The 18,070-nt window shown below is 51.3% G+C and overlaps 1 protein-coding gene across 2 annotated transcripts; it reads left to right on the top strand.

The window, feature by feature from the left end:
- The first annotated feature begins 3,702 nt into the window (after positions 1-3,702).
- On the top strand, positions 3,703-16,171 carry LOC146433765 (uncharacterized). 2 transcript variants are annotated; one of them, XM_085067695.1, is made up of 3 exons: positions 3,703-4,643; positions 4,744-5,790; positions 15,647-16,171. In XM_085067695.1, the coding sequence occupies exons 2-3, from the start codon at positions 5,313-5,315 to the stop codon at positions 15,820-15,822; spliced, it is 654 nt and encodes a 217-aa protein (XP_084923821.1). In that variant the 5' UTR covers positions 3,703-4,643; positions 4,744-5,312; the 3' UTR covers positions 15,823-16,171. The 2 variants fall into 2 exon arrangements, with proteins under 2 accessions (XP_084923821.1, XP_084923823.1); XM_085067697.1 differs by lacking the exon at positions 3,703-4,643 and having other exon boundaries at positions 4,667-5,790.
- Positions 16,172-18,070: the final 1,899 nt, after the last annotated feature.

The following is an 18,070-nucleotide window of genomic DNA, read 5'->3' on the forward strand; positions in this document are numbered from 1 at the left end:
TGTAGAGACTGCCAGTTTCTCCCTCCAGATCCCTTTGAGAGGCTTTGGGAAGTGTTGGATGAACACAGCCTGGCTCACTTTCTCACTGGATTTCAGGATAGCAAAGCTGTGAGTGGAAAGAGATGTGGAAAAACAGTACTTTCCCACCTGTTGGGATAAGGCCTTCCTGTTCTGCTTTGTGTCAGATTTTCCCACAGCTAACCCCCACAAATGCTTTTCAGCTATTTTTATGTATTCTCTGGCCAAGCAGCACTTTCTAAAAATGCAAACAAAACATGTAATTCATTCTTCCCACCTCACCTCCACTGCAACTACTCCTGTTGCCCTGGATTTGTTTATTTGGGAAATGTTCCCCTTTCTTTCATGAAGCAAGCTTTTCATGCTGGATAATTTTGTGCTTGCCTTCAGCCTCTCACGTCCTTTGAATAAGCCAAGCTGTCCATGAGATGGTGCCACACGCAGAGTTAAAACCCTACTTTGCTTACCAGAGACAGCAGATAGGGAACAGACTTCCTAGGCACTGCACTTAATATGGCATATTTATGATGTCTATTATTATTATTATAATCTGGACTTCTTTGGCTTTGGGAACATGAATAATACAGCATAAAAAAAAATTTAAAAGGTGTTTTTATATATAGATAGATAAAGATAGCTCACTCTGATTCATCTGCTAAAAATTGCTGCTGCTCCTTGTTTGTTTGTTTATTTTGTTCAAGCAGAAATCGCTGGGCAAGATGACTGCTAGGAATGGGAATACAGGATAAGCCTGTATTTCACAACTTCTTGTCATGCAGGAAGATTGCTGTCAAAACTTTGGTACAGGTCTGGAATTTGCTTAGAAATGAAGTTGCTGCTCCAAGGTGTAGTGCAGCAGCCAAGCACAGCCAGGCAGGGAGGCAGGGAAGAGCATCTGGACCATCCAGGGATGAATGAAGGTCAGCATGCCTCATCCATGGGAAGGCTGCAGGGACTGGAACAGGAGCTGTGCAGCCCCCACAAGCCAGCATCTGGATAGGAATGTGGATGTCACCCTGCACAGCTAAAATCTGAATGGTTTGAAGAACTCCTGTGCTGACTGTTTGTGCCATATGAGGGTGTAAATCGCAGTGTTTGTTCCACTGATCAGGTGCAGGGGTTTCTCTGGTGGGGATCAGGGTTTGGAGTAGGCAGCCAGCACAGAAGAGAGACACAAAAAAACCATTCAGGCTGTAAAAATGACTCTTGGGCAGACAAATGTCTCACTCAAAAGTACAGATGGAGTTATTGTTGCTGGAGCTGCACCTCTTGATTATATTTTTGGCCAACTTCTGGATAGCTCTGAGCCAGGGAGAGGCACAAAGCCTTCCCAAGTCACAGCACAGTGCACAGCAATAAACTCCTACTTTGCTCTCCACCCCTGCAGCTCTGTTTGCACCTGGCAGGTGTTGCTGCATACACAGCCTGTGGCCTCCATGTCCCTCACATGTCACACACAGCCAGCAGAGCAGCATCAGACCTCCAGAGATGGTGTAGAACCTGGGCTTCACCCTCTGTGCAGATCCTGGGATCTGATCCCAGTCACAGACAGAAATCCAGACTGTCTGCTCTGGGCATTGCTAGTGATGTGTCAGAGTGGGTTTTCAGCTGTGCACGGACACCACATGATCATAGCCATGTCCCAGTAGTCAGTTGCCTTGGTGGAAATAAAACACCAGTGCTCTGTAGCCTCATAGAGGGTAAGCCATAAAATAAAAATACTAAGGAAATAGCTGAAACAAACACTTGACATCCATCATGAGGGACAAGAACTGTCTTGACCCACTAAAACATTATTTGTTCTTTTTCCCAGGGGCCAAAACACTGCTCTTCGGTATGAGATATGTGTGTCATTGAATATGTGTGTATCCCTAAATTTAATTTGTCCAATTGCATTAGGACAAGCAGCTAATTCTGAAATTCATTTTGCTCCCATAATCAACCCCTCTGCCAAATGGCATTTGGGTGGAATTGTGGAGATTGTGATTTTTATTTAAAGTGATTTATTGAAATCATTAGTGATGTTCCCTAAGTGGAATCCATGGCAATCCTTTTAATCTTCCCCCCATCACAGTAAATGCAAACATTTTTTTTAATAACAGAGAGTTTGAAATATAAGGTTATTAAAATCCACACTTGTATATTTCTCCATGCTCTCTCCCTCTCTAATGGGTTGGAAACCATAATTGTGGAAATAAAGGCTCCCTTTCAGACCGGAGATGCAGCGAGTGTATAATGAACAGTTAAGCATCTATTTAGTCACTTTGAATTGATAAGAGTGTTAATGAAAATGAAAGGAGCCAACTCTATTTCCGCTGCAGGGAAATACAAATTGGGGAGGAGGGCGTGTCTTTTTTTGGTATTGCCCTAAGCCCCTTTAGTGGAGACAGCATCTGTAGCAGAACTCAGAGCTTCCCCTGAGTGCTTTTCCAGCCTCTTCCCAGAAATACTCAGTGGAGGTCTAGGAAATGGAGAGGGTTTGCTCTGTGTCCCACTGGAGCAAGGTCTGGGCTGTTGTCACCAGCTGTCCCCAGGCACACAGAGTTGCCCCTGTTGCCCTCAGCACAGTTTAATCTCCCCAGATACAAAAACCTCTTGCAAGCCCTTTGCCCCAAATCACTTGGCTCCATCCCCTCCTGGGAATAAAGAGGCACAGCATGGTGGGAGCCTGCCTGGGACAGCTGCAGCCAGAGCCAGGCACAGGGATGGGTCAGCCTGGACCAGATTCTCTCCTGTTCCTTCTGGTTGATGCACTGGTGCCATGGCAACTGCTAACACCAAACAGCTGTGGTGAAAGTACAGCTACAGAGCAGCTTCTGTCCCCAACGGCCAGTGGGCATGTGCTGGGGATTGTCCCTTCCTCCTAAGAACCCCAGACAAAAGATGTGCCTCTGAGCAGGGCAAAGCCAGACTGCACTGTGGTACCCCTGCACAGAGCCCAAAACTCACTGCACATTGAAAAGTTCTTACAAAAAAATAATCTTGCCAAATTTTCCATCTTGGAAGGATAAAATCTGGTGTGGGAGGACTGAGAGTCTGACAGAGGAGCCATGTGCCCTTAGCTCCTGACTCCTCAAAGTGGAGGAGTGTGGCCCTCAAAGCATCTCTGAAGTGTCATGCTCTGGAGGCAGAGCTCCAACTCCAGGCATCAAGATGCTGGAACAGGGGGACATCAGGACCTATCCCACTGCAGGATGTGTATCCATGCAGCTTCCCAGACATCCTTCTGTAACCAGTCATGGCTCTGTCACTCATGAGAAGAAATTTTAGGATATTGTTAAATGGTCCTGGGCACCAGAAGTGACTGTCACATGGTCCATGCACATTCAGGGAGGGCAGAAAAGGTTTTTTCTCCACATTTTCTTTGCTCCTGGGCTGTACAATTTGTCCATCACCAACCCCAACCCTGGTGGTATTACTGTACAGGAGAGATGTTGCCATTTTATTCTATACTCTTCCAACCCCCAGGCAGCTGGCAGGATTGCTGCTGGCTGGTAATACACACACAGTCACACACACACACAAAGTTAATCTTTTGCTATTATTTCTCAGAAGCTCTATTTTACTGCTTTCAGGCCTAATGTGGTGATTTCCTTGCCCTCATGACAGCTGTTTTTTATATGGGGAAACAGCACCCAAAAAAAAAAAAAGTGAAAAATGGAGCTGTGATTTATTTTCACCTCCAAATATAGAAAGACAATTTCCCCCTCTCTAAGGTTTCCTCTTCCTCCTCTTTAAATGTGTTCCACTGCCTTCAAACCAAGCCAGCACCCCAGTGATCCCAGAGATCCCACCAGCAAGGCAGATGAGATGTATCTGTAGGGAACATGAACCAGTTTAAGACCATTATCAAGGTGACCAAGGACAGGCTGGCTCTTCCCATTTGGCACAGACAGCTTACCAGGGAGGGGAGACGGTGAAGGAGCTCAGCCTCAAACCCTCCATGCTTTCTGCAAACCAGGCATCCTTCCGATGCCAAAACTTTGCCGGGCGGAGGCTGCCGGGGAGAGAGCGGGGCTGTGGGGCGCATCACTCCGGGATGCTGGCGGTGGGATTGATGATGTCCTCCCGCTCCCGGCAGCGCCCGCGATGTGATTTCTCCCTGCCGGCGGCTCCGCTCCCAGACAAAGGCTGAGCTCAGCGCCCGCGGGCGGCTGGACCTGGGCTACCCACGCGCGCCCACGCGAGCGCTCCGGCCGCTCCCCACCTTCCCCTCCACCTCCCCGGGAACATCCAGCAGACGGATCAAAGCTCATCTTTTGTCATCGAAAGGATTAACTCCCCGGGGAAGCAGCGGCGGAGGCTGAGCCTACGCTCCCGCCACGCATCGCCTGCTTCACAGCACGCTCAGGAGTTGTGGAGCCAACCTCCCGGCAGCTAATCCCCCTCGCTGCTGGAGCCGGGGAGGCTGGGAAGAGCCGGCAGGGCTGCAGGGTGAAGGGACAGGAGGGAAGAGGACGGGGAGGAGTGTCCGCACACGCGTGCACCAACACCCCGCACACGGCATCGGGCAGCGGCACCGGCGCGGCGGCTGCTGGCGGGGAGCTCCGCAGGGAGCCCAGCCCTGAATAAAACAAGCTGGAGCATCAGGCGAGAGGAGCTGTTCGCTCGCAAAAGTCTTTAAGGTAAAACCCGAGCCCGGCCGCTCCTGGGCTGGGCTGGGGAGCGGGTGCTGGACTCTCTGCCGGCGTGCTCGTCGTCTCTGACTTGGTTCTGTTTTCAAAGGAATCGATCGGGAGATGCCGGTAGAAGAAGTTGCTGAAAGCCAAGCTGGAATGGCCAGGAGCTGCGCGCCGCCGGGCCCGTCACACACCGGGAGCAGCTGAACTTTGTGGGGTCTGAACATTTTTCTGCTCTGCGAACGCTCTGGGCAGCGCTAACGGGAGAGTCAGGACGGCACCGCACACCTTGTGCCTGACCGAGCCCGGGGCAGAGCCAAGGGGGGATTGCTGTCTCGCCAAGGACCATCGCCTCTGAAGAAAAAAAAAAAAAAGCTGGAGAAGGGCAATTTATCTTTCTTTTCCAGATGACTGAAAATATCTACAGGATCCTGTCTCTCCGATTTTCATCAGTGAGTAGCATAAGAGAGAGATGGCTGAGGAATAAAAATGATATCGGTCAAAATTATTCCGGCATCTACTTTTTCCTAAGGAACTTCATGCCCATAGGGCTTTTCTGCGGGCATTTCCAGGAGTGAGACCGAGGTACCACAGATGCATCCCTACCGGATCATGTAAGAATTTGCAAATGACAAACCTACCCCATCCAGACCTTCTCTGCCCGCTTTGCAGTACATGGTTTGGTGTAAGCACAGCAATTCTCACCTCTTTCTCTCCTTTTTAAGTCTCTTGAGCTTGGAGACCTCTTTCCTCATTGCAATTATGATTATTTGCAACATCAGTGCCATCAAAGATTGGAGCACTTTCCTTTCCCAAATTCTCCCCAGCGTTAACAAGACTCTGAACTTGGTACAGCAAGTGGAAGCCACCACCAGCTCGGTGGTAAGTGTCCTCCAGGACCCCGAACAGGACAACTACCTGTCCAATAGCCAGTCCATGAACTCCAGCAACTTCACAGCTGGCCTGGACCACTTGTTCCAGTACTCATACTCAGACAATGACCAACTCTACAAGGAGTACAAACCCCCACCTCGAGATGCCATTCCTCTGCCCAAGGCTGTCCTCTACCTTCTCATGGCAGCCCTGGTGGTGGTGGCAGTGGCATACGCCATCGTTGGGCATCTCATCAAGGACCTCATTTACGACTTTGTAGGTGAGTGTGGGCTTCATGTGCTGTGTGCTTGTGGCCAGAAAGAGCCTGGTGCCAAGCCTGGACGTGATGGTTTGTGTCTCCTTTGATTTGAGTGGGGTTTAGACTAAGCCTTGTCCCTTTCACATTTGCGAGGGTGTTAGATTATTTAATGTGCTGGGTTCTCCAAACTGAGCTCTGTGTTGACCATCTTCCCAGAGGAAATCTCTGGGTTTAGCCCCCTTCCTAAAGGAACAGATCTCGTGCCCCTGTGCGTGTGTGCAAATGTGCGTGCGTGAGGCTGTGCTGCCAAAGGACTGGAAAATCCCCTGGCCAGTTTCAGCTGAGCTTGGATTAGAGGTCTCCAACAGGAAAAGTTTCATGGCAACAGATACCTCAGCACAGGATAACAGCCCACTAGTGCACTGTGAAAGAAAAGCTGCCATATGATCTTAACCCCTTATTAGACACCAGTGAATCCACAAACTCCTAGGAAACACAACTCAGCAGTCTGGTTCCCTTAGAACAGCCATCACAGCCCCTGCAACAAATCTATGCAATGACAGCCCAAAGAAGGTGTACTGTTTTGAGATTTGCCTTGCTGGCTCTTTGGTTTCATCCTGTTGCTGATGAACACTGTCCCTCACCATCGGGGATGAGAGCACAAACACTCTGCTGACTGCTGTGGTCAGAAAGTGGTGCAGGCAGAGGTGCTTGGCTGCTTATGGCAAGTCCTCTGTGATAGTCTTGCTCTTTGCCCTGTAATTTGTAAGGCTGGTCTTGCTGGGGAGTGTGAACATGCCCAATTCCCTTCCGAATCCCTGGTACTTTTGGCCCTCACATCCTGACAGCCAGTTCACCGTGTCCTTTTGGGGGTCAGGACCTTGCTTCAGGGTGCTGGTGACAGTTTTCCAGCTTGAATAGGGAGCCAGAAGGGATCCCCAGAGAGATTTAAGCTCCTGGCTCCTGCAGATGTGCATATCTGTACATATGTCCTCCAAAAGCTGCGGGGAGCAATGTCTCCCACAGGGGAGCAGGGCTGAAATCCCTTTGCACATCTTTGCTCTGAGTCTGACCCCCAGTAAGGGTTGAAGCCCTGCAGGCTCTTTCTCTGCAGGGGGAGGGAGATCACACTCATCTGGAACAAAATCCACGTGTTCATTCACGATTCTGCTTTATCTCCCTGCTCCTGGGACACAGGAGATACACGCCAGCCAGAACTCCGAGCAGTGCCTGCGGGTGGGCAGCACCCCTGCCTTGCTGATGGGAGGGCAAGCCAAGTCCTTTGGGCAGAGGGTCATGACTGGGCAAGGACTGGCAGATCCAGAGCACAGGGATTTAGAGAGGAGTTACTTGGGACAAGAAAGGTCAAACCTCCTGGCAGGGAGCAGTACCTGGGGTCTCACATGAGGCTGAGCCAGGAAAACGGCAGGGAGCTGCTGTTGAGGAGTCTTTCTTCACCCCAGATGGAAAGGAAGGGATATATTGTCTTTAAGTGTCAAATTCAACACTTAATCAGCAGCTTGCTGGGGCTGTAACATCACCTTACTCTGCCACTCGTCTGATTCAGCGTTGCCTTCCCCACAAAGGTAGGCAGTGGAGACAGCACCTAAAAATATACTTGCTCCTGCCCCAAGATGCTCAAAGGACCAGGTCAGGCCAGGTCAGAAGCTCCCCCGAGGCAGGGGCTGGTCTAGTCCCAGTGCCCCCACAGAACAGATGCCTCTGCCCCCATTGCTGGGGTACCTGATGAAGGAGAGCACAGATGTGGGTGCTCAAACACCACCCCTTGGGTGGATACTGCAAAGCAGGGCCAAAATCCACATAAATGCCATGCTCTCCAGGCAGGAAGGGAGGCTGCAGCCACGCTTGGGTTCTATGCCCCTGATGTGCTGTTTCCAACTCAGCATCGACGCTCCCTGGTGACCTTTAACTTTAGCCTCTGCGTGGGATGAGGTCAGCAGGGTGCAAAGCCTGCAAAGGGACTTCCACAGCTTTTCACAGCACCATGGCCATCCCAGGAGCTGGACAAGCACAGGGACAAGCACAGGGACTGCCTGCTTCCTGCCACTTTGGAAGAAGCCTTTTCCATTTTAACATCCCTTGCTGAGGGTAGAGCATCCTCCCTGCCCCGGGTGCAGGTAATATCTCTCTGAGTTAAGGTCAGAAATCCAGATCTGAGCTTCTTCCCCCTCCAGGCAGAGAGGAGAAGGCATTTCCCAAACTCCAGCAGCATCCCTCAGTGCCGAAGGCTGCCTCCAGCTCATCCTAGTTAGCACTCCAGGCCCATCTTCCCACAGTTTATACACTTAAAATGAGCCAGTCCTCGGAGGAGAGCGGACGAGACCGTGTTTGTGAACACTGCCAAGGAACAGCCTTTAAAGAGCAGGTTTCATTTGAATGAGTTTGCATAAAATTACTTTAGGGACAGGACAGAGAGACCAAGGGATAGTAAATAAGAAGCTGCTCCATTAGCTGCCTTATCACAATGCCTGGATTTATATACTCGGCAGCAGCTCCAGCCTCTGCTATCAGCGTTTCTGCACTAATCACGTTTAGAAATATACAGGGAGAGATGGAAATAAGATGCCAAAGGGCTGGAGCCTGTTTCAGGGAGATTAAAGTGTGAATAGTTAATCGCTACTTTAAACAGTCACTCAGAGGCATCAGGGATGATTATGACTCCTCAATAACAGCTTGTTGGACACGGCTTGGGGAGTCAAAGCATCACCCAGCCCTTGCACTTGGAGGAACAATGAGAAGCAGGTGCTGGACTCAGTTTCAGATGGCAAAGGGGTTCTCGGGATGCTGCCAAGCTCTTCCCCTGCGAAATCTAAACGGGTATTTGAGACACTGACACCTCTCTTGCAGATGCTTCTTAAAAAATCAGTTAAAGCTTGCCCAGGCATCCCCAGGGGGAGATGAACACTGCTGTGTTGCCCAGCAGGCTGGGGAGGAGTGGAAAATGGGAGGTTGCATTGGGGAAGGAGAAAAGGTGCATTGTCGGAGAGAGGAAGGCAGAGCAGCTGGATATGGATAAGAGGACTCTGAAAGAGCCCCTCTTCAGCTCTTCCTGGGGAGATCTGGCCAAGGAGAGCCCCAAACACCTTAATTTCTCTCCAGTCCCTCCCTGCTTGTTCTGAGCTGGCAAAGTCTCATGTTTGACTTTCCCAAAACTCATCAGATGTCTCTGCTTGGGGTTGGATGTGAGCCTCGCAAAGAGGGTGGGAGGCAGGCTCTTGCATGAGCACGGCTCAGAGCCGACCACCAGTTCAGGCAAATTGGGTCGAAGCATTTGGAAAGCTGCTTAACTCGGAAGCGCTGGAGAGCTGCCAGAGCCGGCGCTGCGGCGAAGAGCTGGCTTGGCAAATGACAAGCCTGTCACCAACGTACGAGGCGCCTAATTACTGCAATCCTTGGGAATCAGCCCGCCCTCCCTCCTCCATCCCCAGCAGTTCACTGAATATCGCTCTTATTTAAACATGAAAAAGAAAAAAAAAAAGGAGGAAAAGGGGGAAAAAATAAAAAGTTTGACTAGAAACAAAGCTGTTGCCATGGAGACTGCACGCGTGCGGTCCCCGGGAAAGGGGAAAGCATCTCGCTCCTGCCCGGGAACCACACGGGAAGGGTCTGACGGGCTGCGTGGGAGCAGCGCTTTGCAGGGAGACCTTGGCTGGTGTCACCCTGTTCAGCCAAGGTCTCCTCTGCGCTGCTGATCTCCAGAGAAGAACTCGGAGGGAACTTTTCCTTTGGGAATGCAGATGCCCAGCTGGGGCAAGGCAGGGCAGGTTCACTGACACCGGCAGGGCAGTGCTGGTCGATGGCTTTGGGACTGCTGAAAACTCTACACCATCCTTGGAGCAGGGTCTTTCTTTTTTTTTGCCCTTTTGACCCACGAGCCATATTTTTATTTTTTTAGCCTTATCTCCAACTGCCACATTTCAGTCTTCTTTAGGAAACGGTCTCCTTGAACAAAGAAACTGTGTTTGAATGTAGCATTGCTGAAAATAGCTGCTGGGTGATCCTGCAGGGACACGGGATCCACTTTTAATTGCTCCACACAGAACTGCAGGGCTCTGAGGATAATTCAACCCACGGCAGGGATTGCAGACAGCGTCTTGAGCCTGTCAGAGAGGACTTATACGTCTTGTTTTCTAGCTCTGTTTTGAGAATAATTCCTTTGCCTCCCAAAGTTGTGGGAAAAGCAAGAGACCACATCAGGTTCCCTTCTATTTCCCCCTCTTGATTCTAACCCACCTCTGAAACTAATCCCCTGCCTGTTTCACTTCTGGTGCATGGGGGTGCATCAGGGGTTCCTTAGCTTAGTTTAGGGAAGGGGTGGCTGCTGTAGGATGGCTTTCACCAGGATCATTCCCACTCCCTCTCACAGGCTGGGGCTGTTGGCCGAACAAGCAGCCACAGTGGTCTGGCCCTGCAGAAAGGGCTGACTCCAGAACAGCTGCATTTGCAGCCAAACCTTTGGAGCTCAGAGCCAGAGCACAGGGATGACATCCAGCACACACTGTCAGGGATTGACCGAGGCCTCAGGGATGTGTCATCCCACAGCAGCCTTCCCACTCCTGCTGTCCTGTGGTCCAGGGACAGGCTGTGTCAGGTTCTTGGGGCAAGGACTGTGTCTTTCTACTGCTCTGCAAGCGCTGGTCTTCCTTGAGCTGAGACCAAGCCTGGCTCCTCAGTCTCTGGTCACCTTCACTCTGCCTCAGGGGGGAAGATCTAAGGCTGGAAGCTATGGACAGCAAATATCCATCCCCAGGAGCATGCCTGCCTCCCACCTACCACACCTGAGTCACCACCATCTCAGAAACACCCTCTCTGGAGCAGCAATACTGCCTGAAGGATGGGATTGAGATCAAATGCAGGCTTGGTCCAGGGTTGCTCTGGTGCAGAGAAGCTGTTTTTAAGAGAATATCATAATTAATTGAGTGCCTTTTCCATGTCACCCCTTTCCCCCCCAGATGCTTCATGCTGGTGACAGCTCTGCAGAGGGACAGTGTCCTTACCTGTCCATAGGCAAAGCAGTGTGGTCATGCTCTTTGGGGGGCAGGACAATTTTGACTCAGCCAGCACAGCAGAGCTGATGAATTTCTGCCAAACAGGGAAGGGAGAACAAATCCCAACATCAAATTCATTTTAAAAGACGTGAATCTGAGGGGGAAAAGGGGATTTCTGACAAATTGCTGTTGCCAGGGGCAGAGGTAGATTTTCCATCAGAACAAACCTGGGAGTTATCTGCTGATTTTGCTAATGAATAAGTAGAGTCTGTCCTGCAAATGAGACAGACATCATGTCCAGCTGCGACTGCTGCATCATGTCAAAGACATGAGGGATACCCTTGAACTCATGTCCAGTGGGAATGCTCCGGCCAGAGCTGGCCCTGCCTTGCTGCAGAGCACAATGTGATTGCTAGGTTAGAACTCATTTCAAAGAAAGAGGTTCTTCTGCTCCTGCTGATGGGAAAGGAGCTTTTTTAGCAGCTGCTTTCACACCCAGCTCCATTTAAAGCAAAACTAGAGCACGAGTTTGATTGTTCATCGAACATGTTGCCCCTTCCTTTGCTTGTTTCCATCTCTACAGGGACTGTGAATGTCTCACTCACCAGGCTGCATTTAAATTTCAGCCCTTTCTCCCACCTCCTTCTGCTCTTCTGCTTGGGATGTCTCATTTCCAGCAGCTGAAGTGCCTTGTGGACATCCCACCCTCCTACCAGTGAATGCAGGGAACCTGACTACCCCAGTGGGATGAGAGTGCACACAGACAGCAGGAGGCTGCTCCCTGCCAGGGGTTTCTGAGCAAGGACTATCCCTCATTCTGCTGGTACAAGAAGGGCACTCTCCAACATCTGGGCATCCCCAGTGTTTCTCTGTCCCCAAAAATACAGCATATCCTAGGAGTCCTGCTTCCAGGGGTGCTGTTGGAGACTTGGACAGAGCCAGGGAGGTGTGGGGGCATTTTGAGCCACATCGCTCTGCTACTTAGGGAAAATAAGAAGAAAAATAAAAACAAAAATTAAAAATAAAAATAATAATAATAATAATAATAATAATATAGTTGCTATTCCACAGCTCCTGATTTGCCCAGTCTGCTTTATCTCCTCTCTCCAGCTGCTTTGGATCAATCACTCCGTATTGATCTCACCCCAGCTCAGCACTTCCCACCTCTCCATTGGCCCTGCAGACCCCAGCAGGCACACTGAGCCTTGGCAGCATCTGACAAGTGGGAAGAGGTGTCTCTGGGTTAGATGCTGCTCTCCCAGCCTGGCTGAGAAAGTCACTTTGTCCCTCTCTTTTATCCAAGACAGCCACATACACAGCTGTGTGCATGCCCTGGATTTTGCAGCATGTGTTACGAGCTCCTTCCAGTGGCTGGGTAGGGGCAGGCAATGCTTTTCCTTCTCTCCAAAGTGCGACTATCCTGGATGAGGACATGCCACTGCCCCAGGAGCACACCGTGTGATCCCTGCTCTGCCCTCTGCTGTCCCAGGTCCGTTGGGTGTCCTGGTTCAGCCTGACTTTGCTCACCTCCTGCCTGGAGATGGTGCGAACCTATATGTGGACTTTGATCCCAAAGAGGATTTTGTTTTCCTCTTGGTGGCAATTGTGTCTATTTTTTGCTGCTCATACATCCCCCCTGACAGCTTTAAGGGATGGAGAGAGAAATACCTGACATGATGCTGAAGGCTGCAGCTCCCTTCAGCCACTCACCACCACCCCTTGGCTCCCAGCCCTCTGCCACCCCCCCTTACCCTATTGCACTCCCCTGCAGGGTTCATTGCCCGAGGTTTCCAGTGTGTGTTTGCGCATGACGTGAGGCTGTGCCTCCCATCCCTGCAAAATTCCTTCCGCATCAGGGCGAGCTTTAATCCCATTGACGCCAAAGATGTGCAGGTCTCCTCTCTGCTCTCCTTCATCCCTCCCCAGACACGCCATGGGTGACCCTGGGACACCTTGGTTTCTCACCCACAAGCCGAGAGGAGCCAGAGGGAGAAACTGGGGAGGATTGTGTGTGGCTGGGACGGAGCTGGCAGCGGCTGGCAGTGGACATGAGGGTGCTGACATTTTTATTGTTGTTTCTACAGGGTCCTGCTGGCAGGAGATCCTCTGCCAGCTCCACAGGGCCTTGCTCCCCTCTTCCACACACATGGCAATACACTGAAGTTACAGGCCATAAATGGCCACAAATAACATGTAATTGTGTAATTACTTCACTCCTTACTTACACAGTCAAATCATAAAGGCATCGCAGTAAATACCCTCTAATGACAGCCTAATTACATCTTCCTGCAGATTACTGGGTAATTAGATCCAGCAGGCTCCAGAAATAATTCCCAGGGAAGCGGTGGTTCGGATTAGCGCGTACAATCCAGCCTGCTCCTACCCAGGAATTAGACTGCAGCAGCTCACACGAGCCACCTTCCCCGGGCACCCTGGCCAGCCACATCCCCTTTGGTGACAATGCACTGTGACACTTCTCCCATTCAAACGGCTTTTGCTGGTGCCCTCAGCACTCTCCCAAAGTATCCATCCCCTGCATTTCTACTTTTACCACAGTGCCTCATCCAGCTCTGGCTTCTTGTCCTGCCTGCAAATATCACCAGGGGTTCATCATCTGGCCACCAAATGCCACTTGCCCCTACTCACAGGCATGCAATGCTCTTTGCTTTCTGTTGCACACAGAAATCCTCATCCAGGTCCTCCCAAGATATTTGAGGACCCATCACCACTTTTTCTACAGGTTCTTCCCCTTCTTCCCTGCTGCTCCTACTGGAGTTTTACAGCTGACGTCAAGGAAAGCAAGCTGAGAACTTTAATAGTATTTGTAGGAGGCAATCTTGTTACTGCCCTCGGATTCTCCTCACGGCAAGTGGCTGCATGGGGACTGGAGGAGCCTGCAAGGTCTTGCGGGCAAGAGGCTCTTGTCTGGGATGGATCAGGCAGGGCTAGACCTGGAAGAAGGTGTTGGAGTGTTTGGCTTTAGTCTAAACCCAGTAAAGCCAAACAGAATCAAAGCTATAAAGGAAAAAAGACCTAAATGAGCGTTCTGGGCTTGGCTGATTTCCTTGGGATGTGATGGGGAGCTCAGTCTCTGGAGGGAGCTGTGGGTTATGCAAGTGAAAGCTAAATGTCCTGGTTGGGACTCAGGGCAGATGCAGGGCTCCCCAAAAACCTTTGGAACACTTCTTTGCTGAATTTCCCAATCACTCTTGCCAGCACTGTGGTAGCTGAGGGAACTTTGGTTGTTCTTCTCCTGCTTTTCCCATTGAGCAACCAGCAAACCCTGCTAGCACAGTGATGAAGGTGAAGGAAATAGAAAAACCATGCTGGCAGTGGGGCACAACCCCCTCCACTCCCTGACCAGTTCCCCTGCCAGTGTGGTCACCTACCCTGGCTTCATAGCATATCACTCTGGAAGTCATGTTCTGTATTCTTTGAGATGGTGTGGCCAAATGGCTTCAGGCTGGAGAAGAAATATTGCATTGCAAAAACAACAAAACTTTTAGCTATTCTTAAAAAAAAAAAAAAAAAAAAAAAAAAGAAGAAGAAGGAGAAGCTTTGGGGCTTTCAAAAAAGCCCAAAATTTGACCTACAGTGCACACACTGAGCACAGGGAGGCCAACAGGTCATTTCTGTCTCTCTGCTCACACCTGAAGAATGTCTGGACACCACTGGTGAGCCAAGAAATTAGATCTTCCATTCCCTTCACACCTGGCATCCCTTCCTGGCATTTGTCATCATACAGCCCCAGTTTTGCTGCAAAACTTTTTTCTGCAGCCCATGAGAAATACATAATCTCACTGGGATGGGATGGCATTTCTCTGTCCCTGCTCCATCAGGAAGCCTGTGCCCTCCACTGGAGAGCTGTAACTGTGGGGACAGAAAACACCCCACACCACAAAAGAGAAATGGTATTCCTCGAGGTCCATTGGAGAATAAGCACAGTTCCTCAGGAACAATGAAACCAGGCTGATCCTTTTGTCTGCCTCCTGATAGCCACCTCTGCTTTATTTTGGTAGCAGAGCTAAAGCAGAGGGGTGCTGGTGCTCCACTGCCCACCACCACCAGCAGCACCTGGGGCTACTCTCCCCTTGCCTGGGTTTCCCCAGCTTTGGGTATCCTCATTACTGGTGCTTCCCCATCTCGGCTGGGCATGGCCTTTCACTGCCCAAAAAACCAAATTTTTTAAAGATAGCTGTTTGGGAAGCAGCACCACCTGCCTTCACTCAGCTGCAGCCCCTTGTGCTGCACAGGATGTTTCGGTCACGCTGTCATCCAGCAGTGACACTGTACTTTGGAGTGGCATCAGTCACTCCCAGAGTTGTGGCAGTGGCTGGATCAACTCAGACCCACGTCCTAGTGCTCTGGTGACCAGCAATAAATGCAGCCCTGAAGCTGCCATGGAGGTTTGAGGCCCTGGCATGGCTATAATATACTCTCAAGGCAGAAAAGCCATGTTCCCAGACATGTCTCCAGCCCCATTTGGAGTTATTGCCCCATGTCACGTAGTTATTTAATCATTCACTCTGTCTGACAGTAAAAACCCATTATATAAAATACATTACTAAAGACCCCAGATGCACACTTCACTTTGGAGGCACTTCATTCTCATTTTTTGGGATTAACAGGGTGATTTCATTTCCCTAAGCTGGGAGGGCTTCCAGAAACCAGCAGCCTGAAAATCAGCCCAGAGCTGGGAAGAGCAGAGATCTCAGCACCAGGGGAGTGAAGCTGAAGGGGCAGGGTTGGGCAAGGGACACAGACCTAAGGGTAGGATACAGCAGGAGGCAGCAATTTCCCAGCCACCTTGAACTCTGGGAACAGCCGGAGGTAACCAGGGGCCTGTTTTGTGCTTTCCCCTCCTCCAGACTGGATCTTTGGCCCCAGCCCGGATGACAACAGCAACAAGAGCGACATCAACTGCATCAGCAACAGCGTCAACGAGATGAGCGAGATGCCCGAGGCGTCGCGGCACCGGGAGCGCCATCCCCAGGACGTGGTCATTGCCATCGGCGAGACTTGCCACTTGCCGCAGCAGACGTGACCGGCGCCACGTCCGGGCCAGGCGGGATGGAGATGGAGCAGAAGGATGGAGAGGAGGGATGGAGCAGAGGGATGGAGCGGAAAGATGGAGCAGTGAAAGAGTGCAGCAGCCACCTTGCAGGACCGGGCAGGGAGAGGAAGGGATGGGCAGAGCCGGCACCGTGGAGCAAAGCCCTTCTCCCCCTGGTTTTACCAGCCTCTAAGGACCTTGCCGGGGTGGGTGGCATCACCCCTTCTCCCAGGCTTGTCAGCCCTGTCCTGACGTCTGCCCTTGGGTTTGTGACCCCCTCTTTGTTCCCTGTGAATAGCAAAAAAGAAAAAGCAAATGCAAAATACACCCACCAAACAAAGCTTGCAAGAGAAATGAGCCGGAGAGAGGCTGGGCGGTCCTTTGGCGTGGGATTGGGGTGGGGAAAGGGCAAAGGAGACAAGGAGGCTGCAGAGAAATGGGGGTGTCTGCATTTCTGGGGACAGGCCCAAGGCACAGCAGGGAGCTGGGAGCTGCAGAAAGGCACAGAAAGGTCAGTAGGGAACAAACGGCCCAGTTCATTGGTGACCTGCCTGGGCCATCACTCCTGCCTTTAGTTTTGCAGCTCCAGCTCAGAGCCCATTTCAGCAGGTGTGCCCTGTAGCTCTGGGACAGCAGGGTGACAGCCCAAACTCCCCAGGGAGCCTTCTTCCTCCACGCCTGTGGCCCTGCCAGGGCCATCACACTCCCTCCACCACATCTCTGCTTGAACCCAGCACCCCCTGACTGGGAACAGCCCTGTTGGGACTGGGCAAAACCCCTTTTTCTGGGGAGTATTGCTGGAGAGGAGGACAGGGACCCACCTGCATGAAATCCCAACTCTTCATGGGCGAAAATAGCCCTTATATGTCTGCATCCTTCAGACTCATCCCAGCATGACTACCTTCTACGTCAGCCCCAATTTCTGCCCCCCCTGAGGGGTGCTGGCTCTGTACTGGGGTCAGCCCCATGTGCATTGATGGAGTGGAGAGACCTCCCTTTTTCTCCCTGGATGCTTTCCTCTTCCCTGCCAGAGCACCACCAACAAAAACTGCATTTCTGTCTGCCCAAAGACATTCTTTCCCATTTCTAGCTCCAGGCAGATCCCTGCTTTTTAAGGGGCTCAGGGGAAAAGGTGGAGGCAAGCTCCCAAACCATGTGGGAAAAGGAGCATCCTGATGGCTTCATTGCTATTTTAAGGTCAGCTCTTATCCCACTCAGGGTTTTAAACCAAGATCCATAATTTCTCTGTACAGCAGAGTGAAGGCACAGGGACCAATGTCATTCCTTGTGCCTCTCCCTGATGAAGATCCCTTTTCTCTCCACATCTTCCCCTAACTTTAAAAAAAGGTTATACTGCTGTGCCACAGACCCAGTCCTGAGAAAAAGCCATGGTCCAGACTTCTGCCTCTGCATTCAGGGAGACAAACCCTGCCTTCTCCCAGCCTGCTGTACCCAGCACACCACAAATAGCAGGGGTCAGAACAGCATTTTCCCCTTCTGAAAGTGGTTAGGGAAAATGGATGTGGTTTCAAACTCCTGCTCCAGCAGCTTTAATGAGAGCCATTACCAGCAGTCCCACGCTGGGGCTTTGTTGGCTTTGCAGCAAGCAAAGGCAGGGGATAGGACCTCAGACCTGCCCCCCATAATTAACCATTTCCGATCAGACAGTGTTCTGCCACCATCATTTTTCTCCATGTTTTTGGCCCTGGGTTTATAGTGTGGCTGCTCTGGCACCTGCCAGGCTCCTCCTGTGCTGCTGGGGCTGTGGAGGGGGGCTGGACAGTGATGCCCCACTGGGTGAGGGGTGATGCTGGGGGATGATGCCACCAGTAACTGTCAGCCCCTGGAGATAGGGTTGCAGCACCAGAGCTGGCTGTGGGCTGGGGAAACTGGCAAGGTCCAGATTGCTGGGGGACAGGAGGTTGTACAGGCAGGGGCTGGTTTCCTTGCTGCCCTGCTCTTTCAACATCAGGAGGCTGGACATGGAGGTCACCCAGGTGCCTCTGGCCACTGCTCGGGAGGGACAGTGAGACTCTGTCTCACAGTGGCACTGCTTGCAGAGGGACTGGTCCCTGCCATGGGGACATGCCACTCTCTGGGCACAACTGGTCTCCCCACGGCTGCAGCAACAGCCCAGCGACTCATCTGCACTGCCAACCCATCACCCACCAACTGCTGGAAATAAGGTGGAGGCTTCCCTGGGCATGGAGGCAGCCACCTCCACTCCAGCCGGGCTCTT

The sequence above is a fragment of the Lichenostomus cassidix genome, chromosome 8 (assembly GCF_008360975.1).
Source record: "Lichenostomus cassidix isolate B80296 chromosome 8, HeHo_3.0, whole genome shotgun sequence".
Lineage (NCBI taxonomy): Eukaryota > Metazoa > Chordata > Aves > Passeriformes > Meliphagidae > Lichenostomus > Lichenostomus cassidix.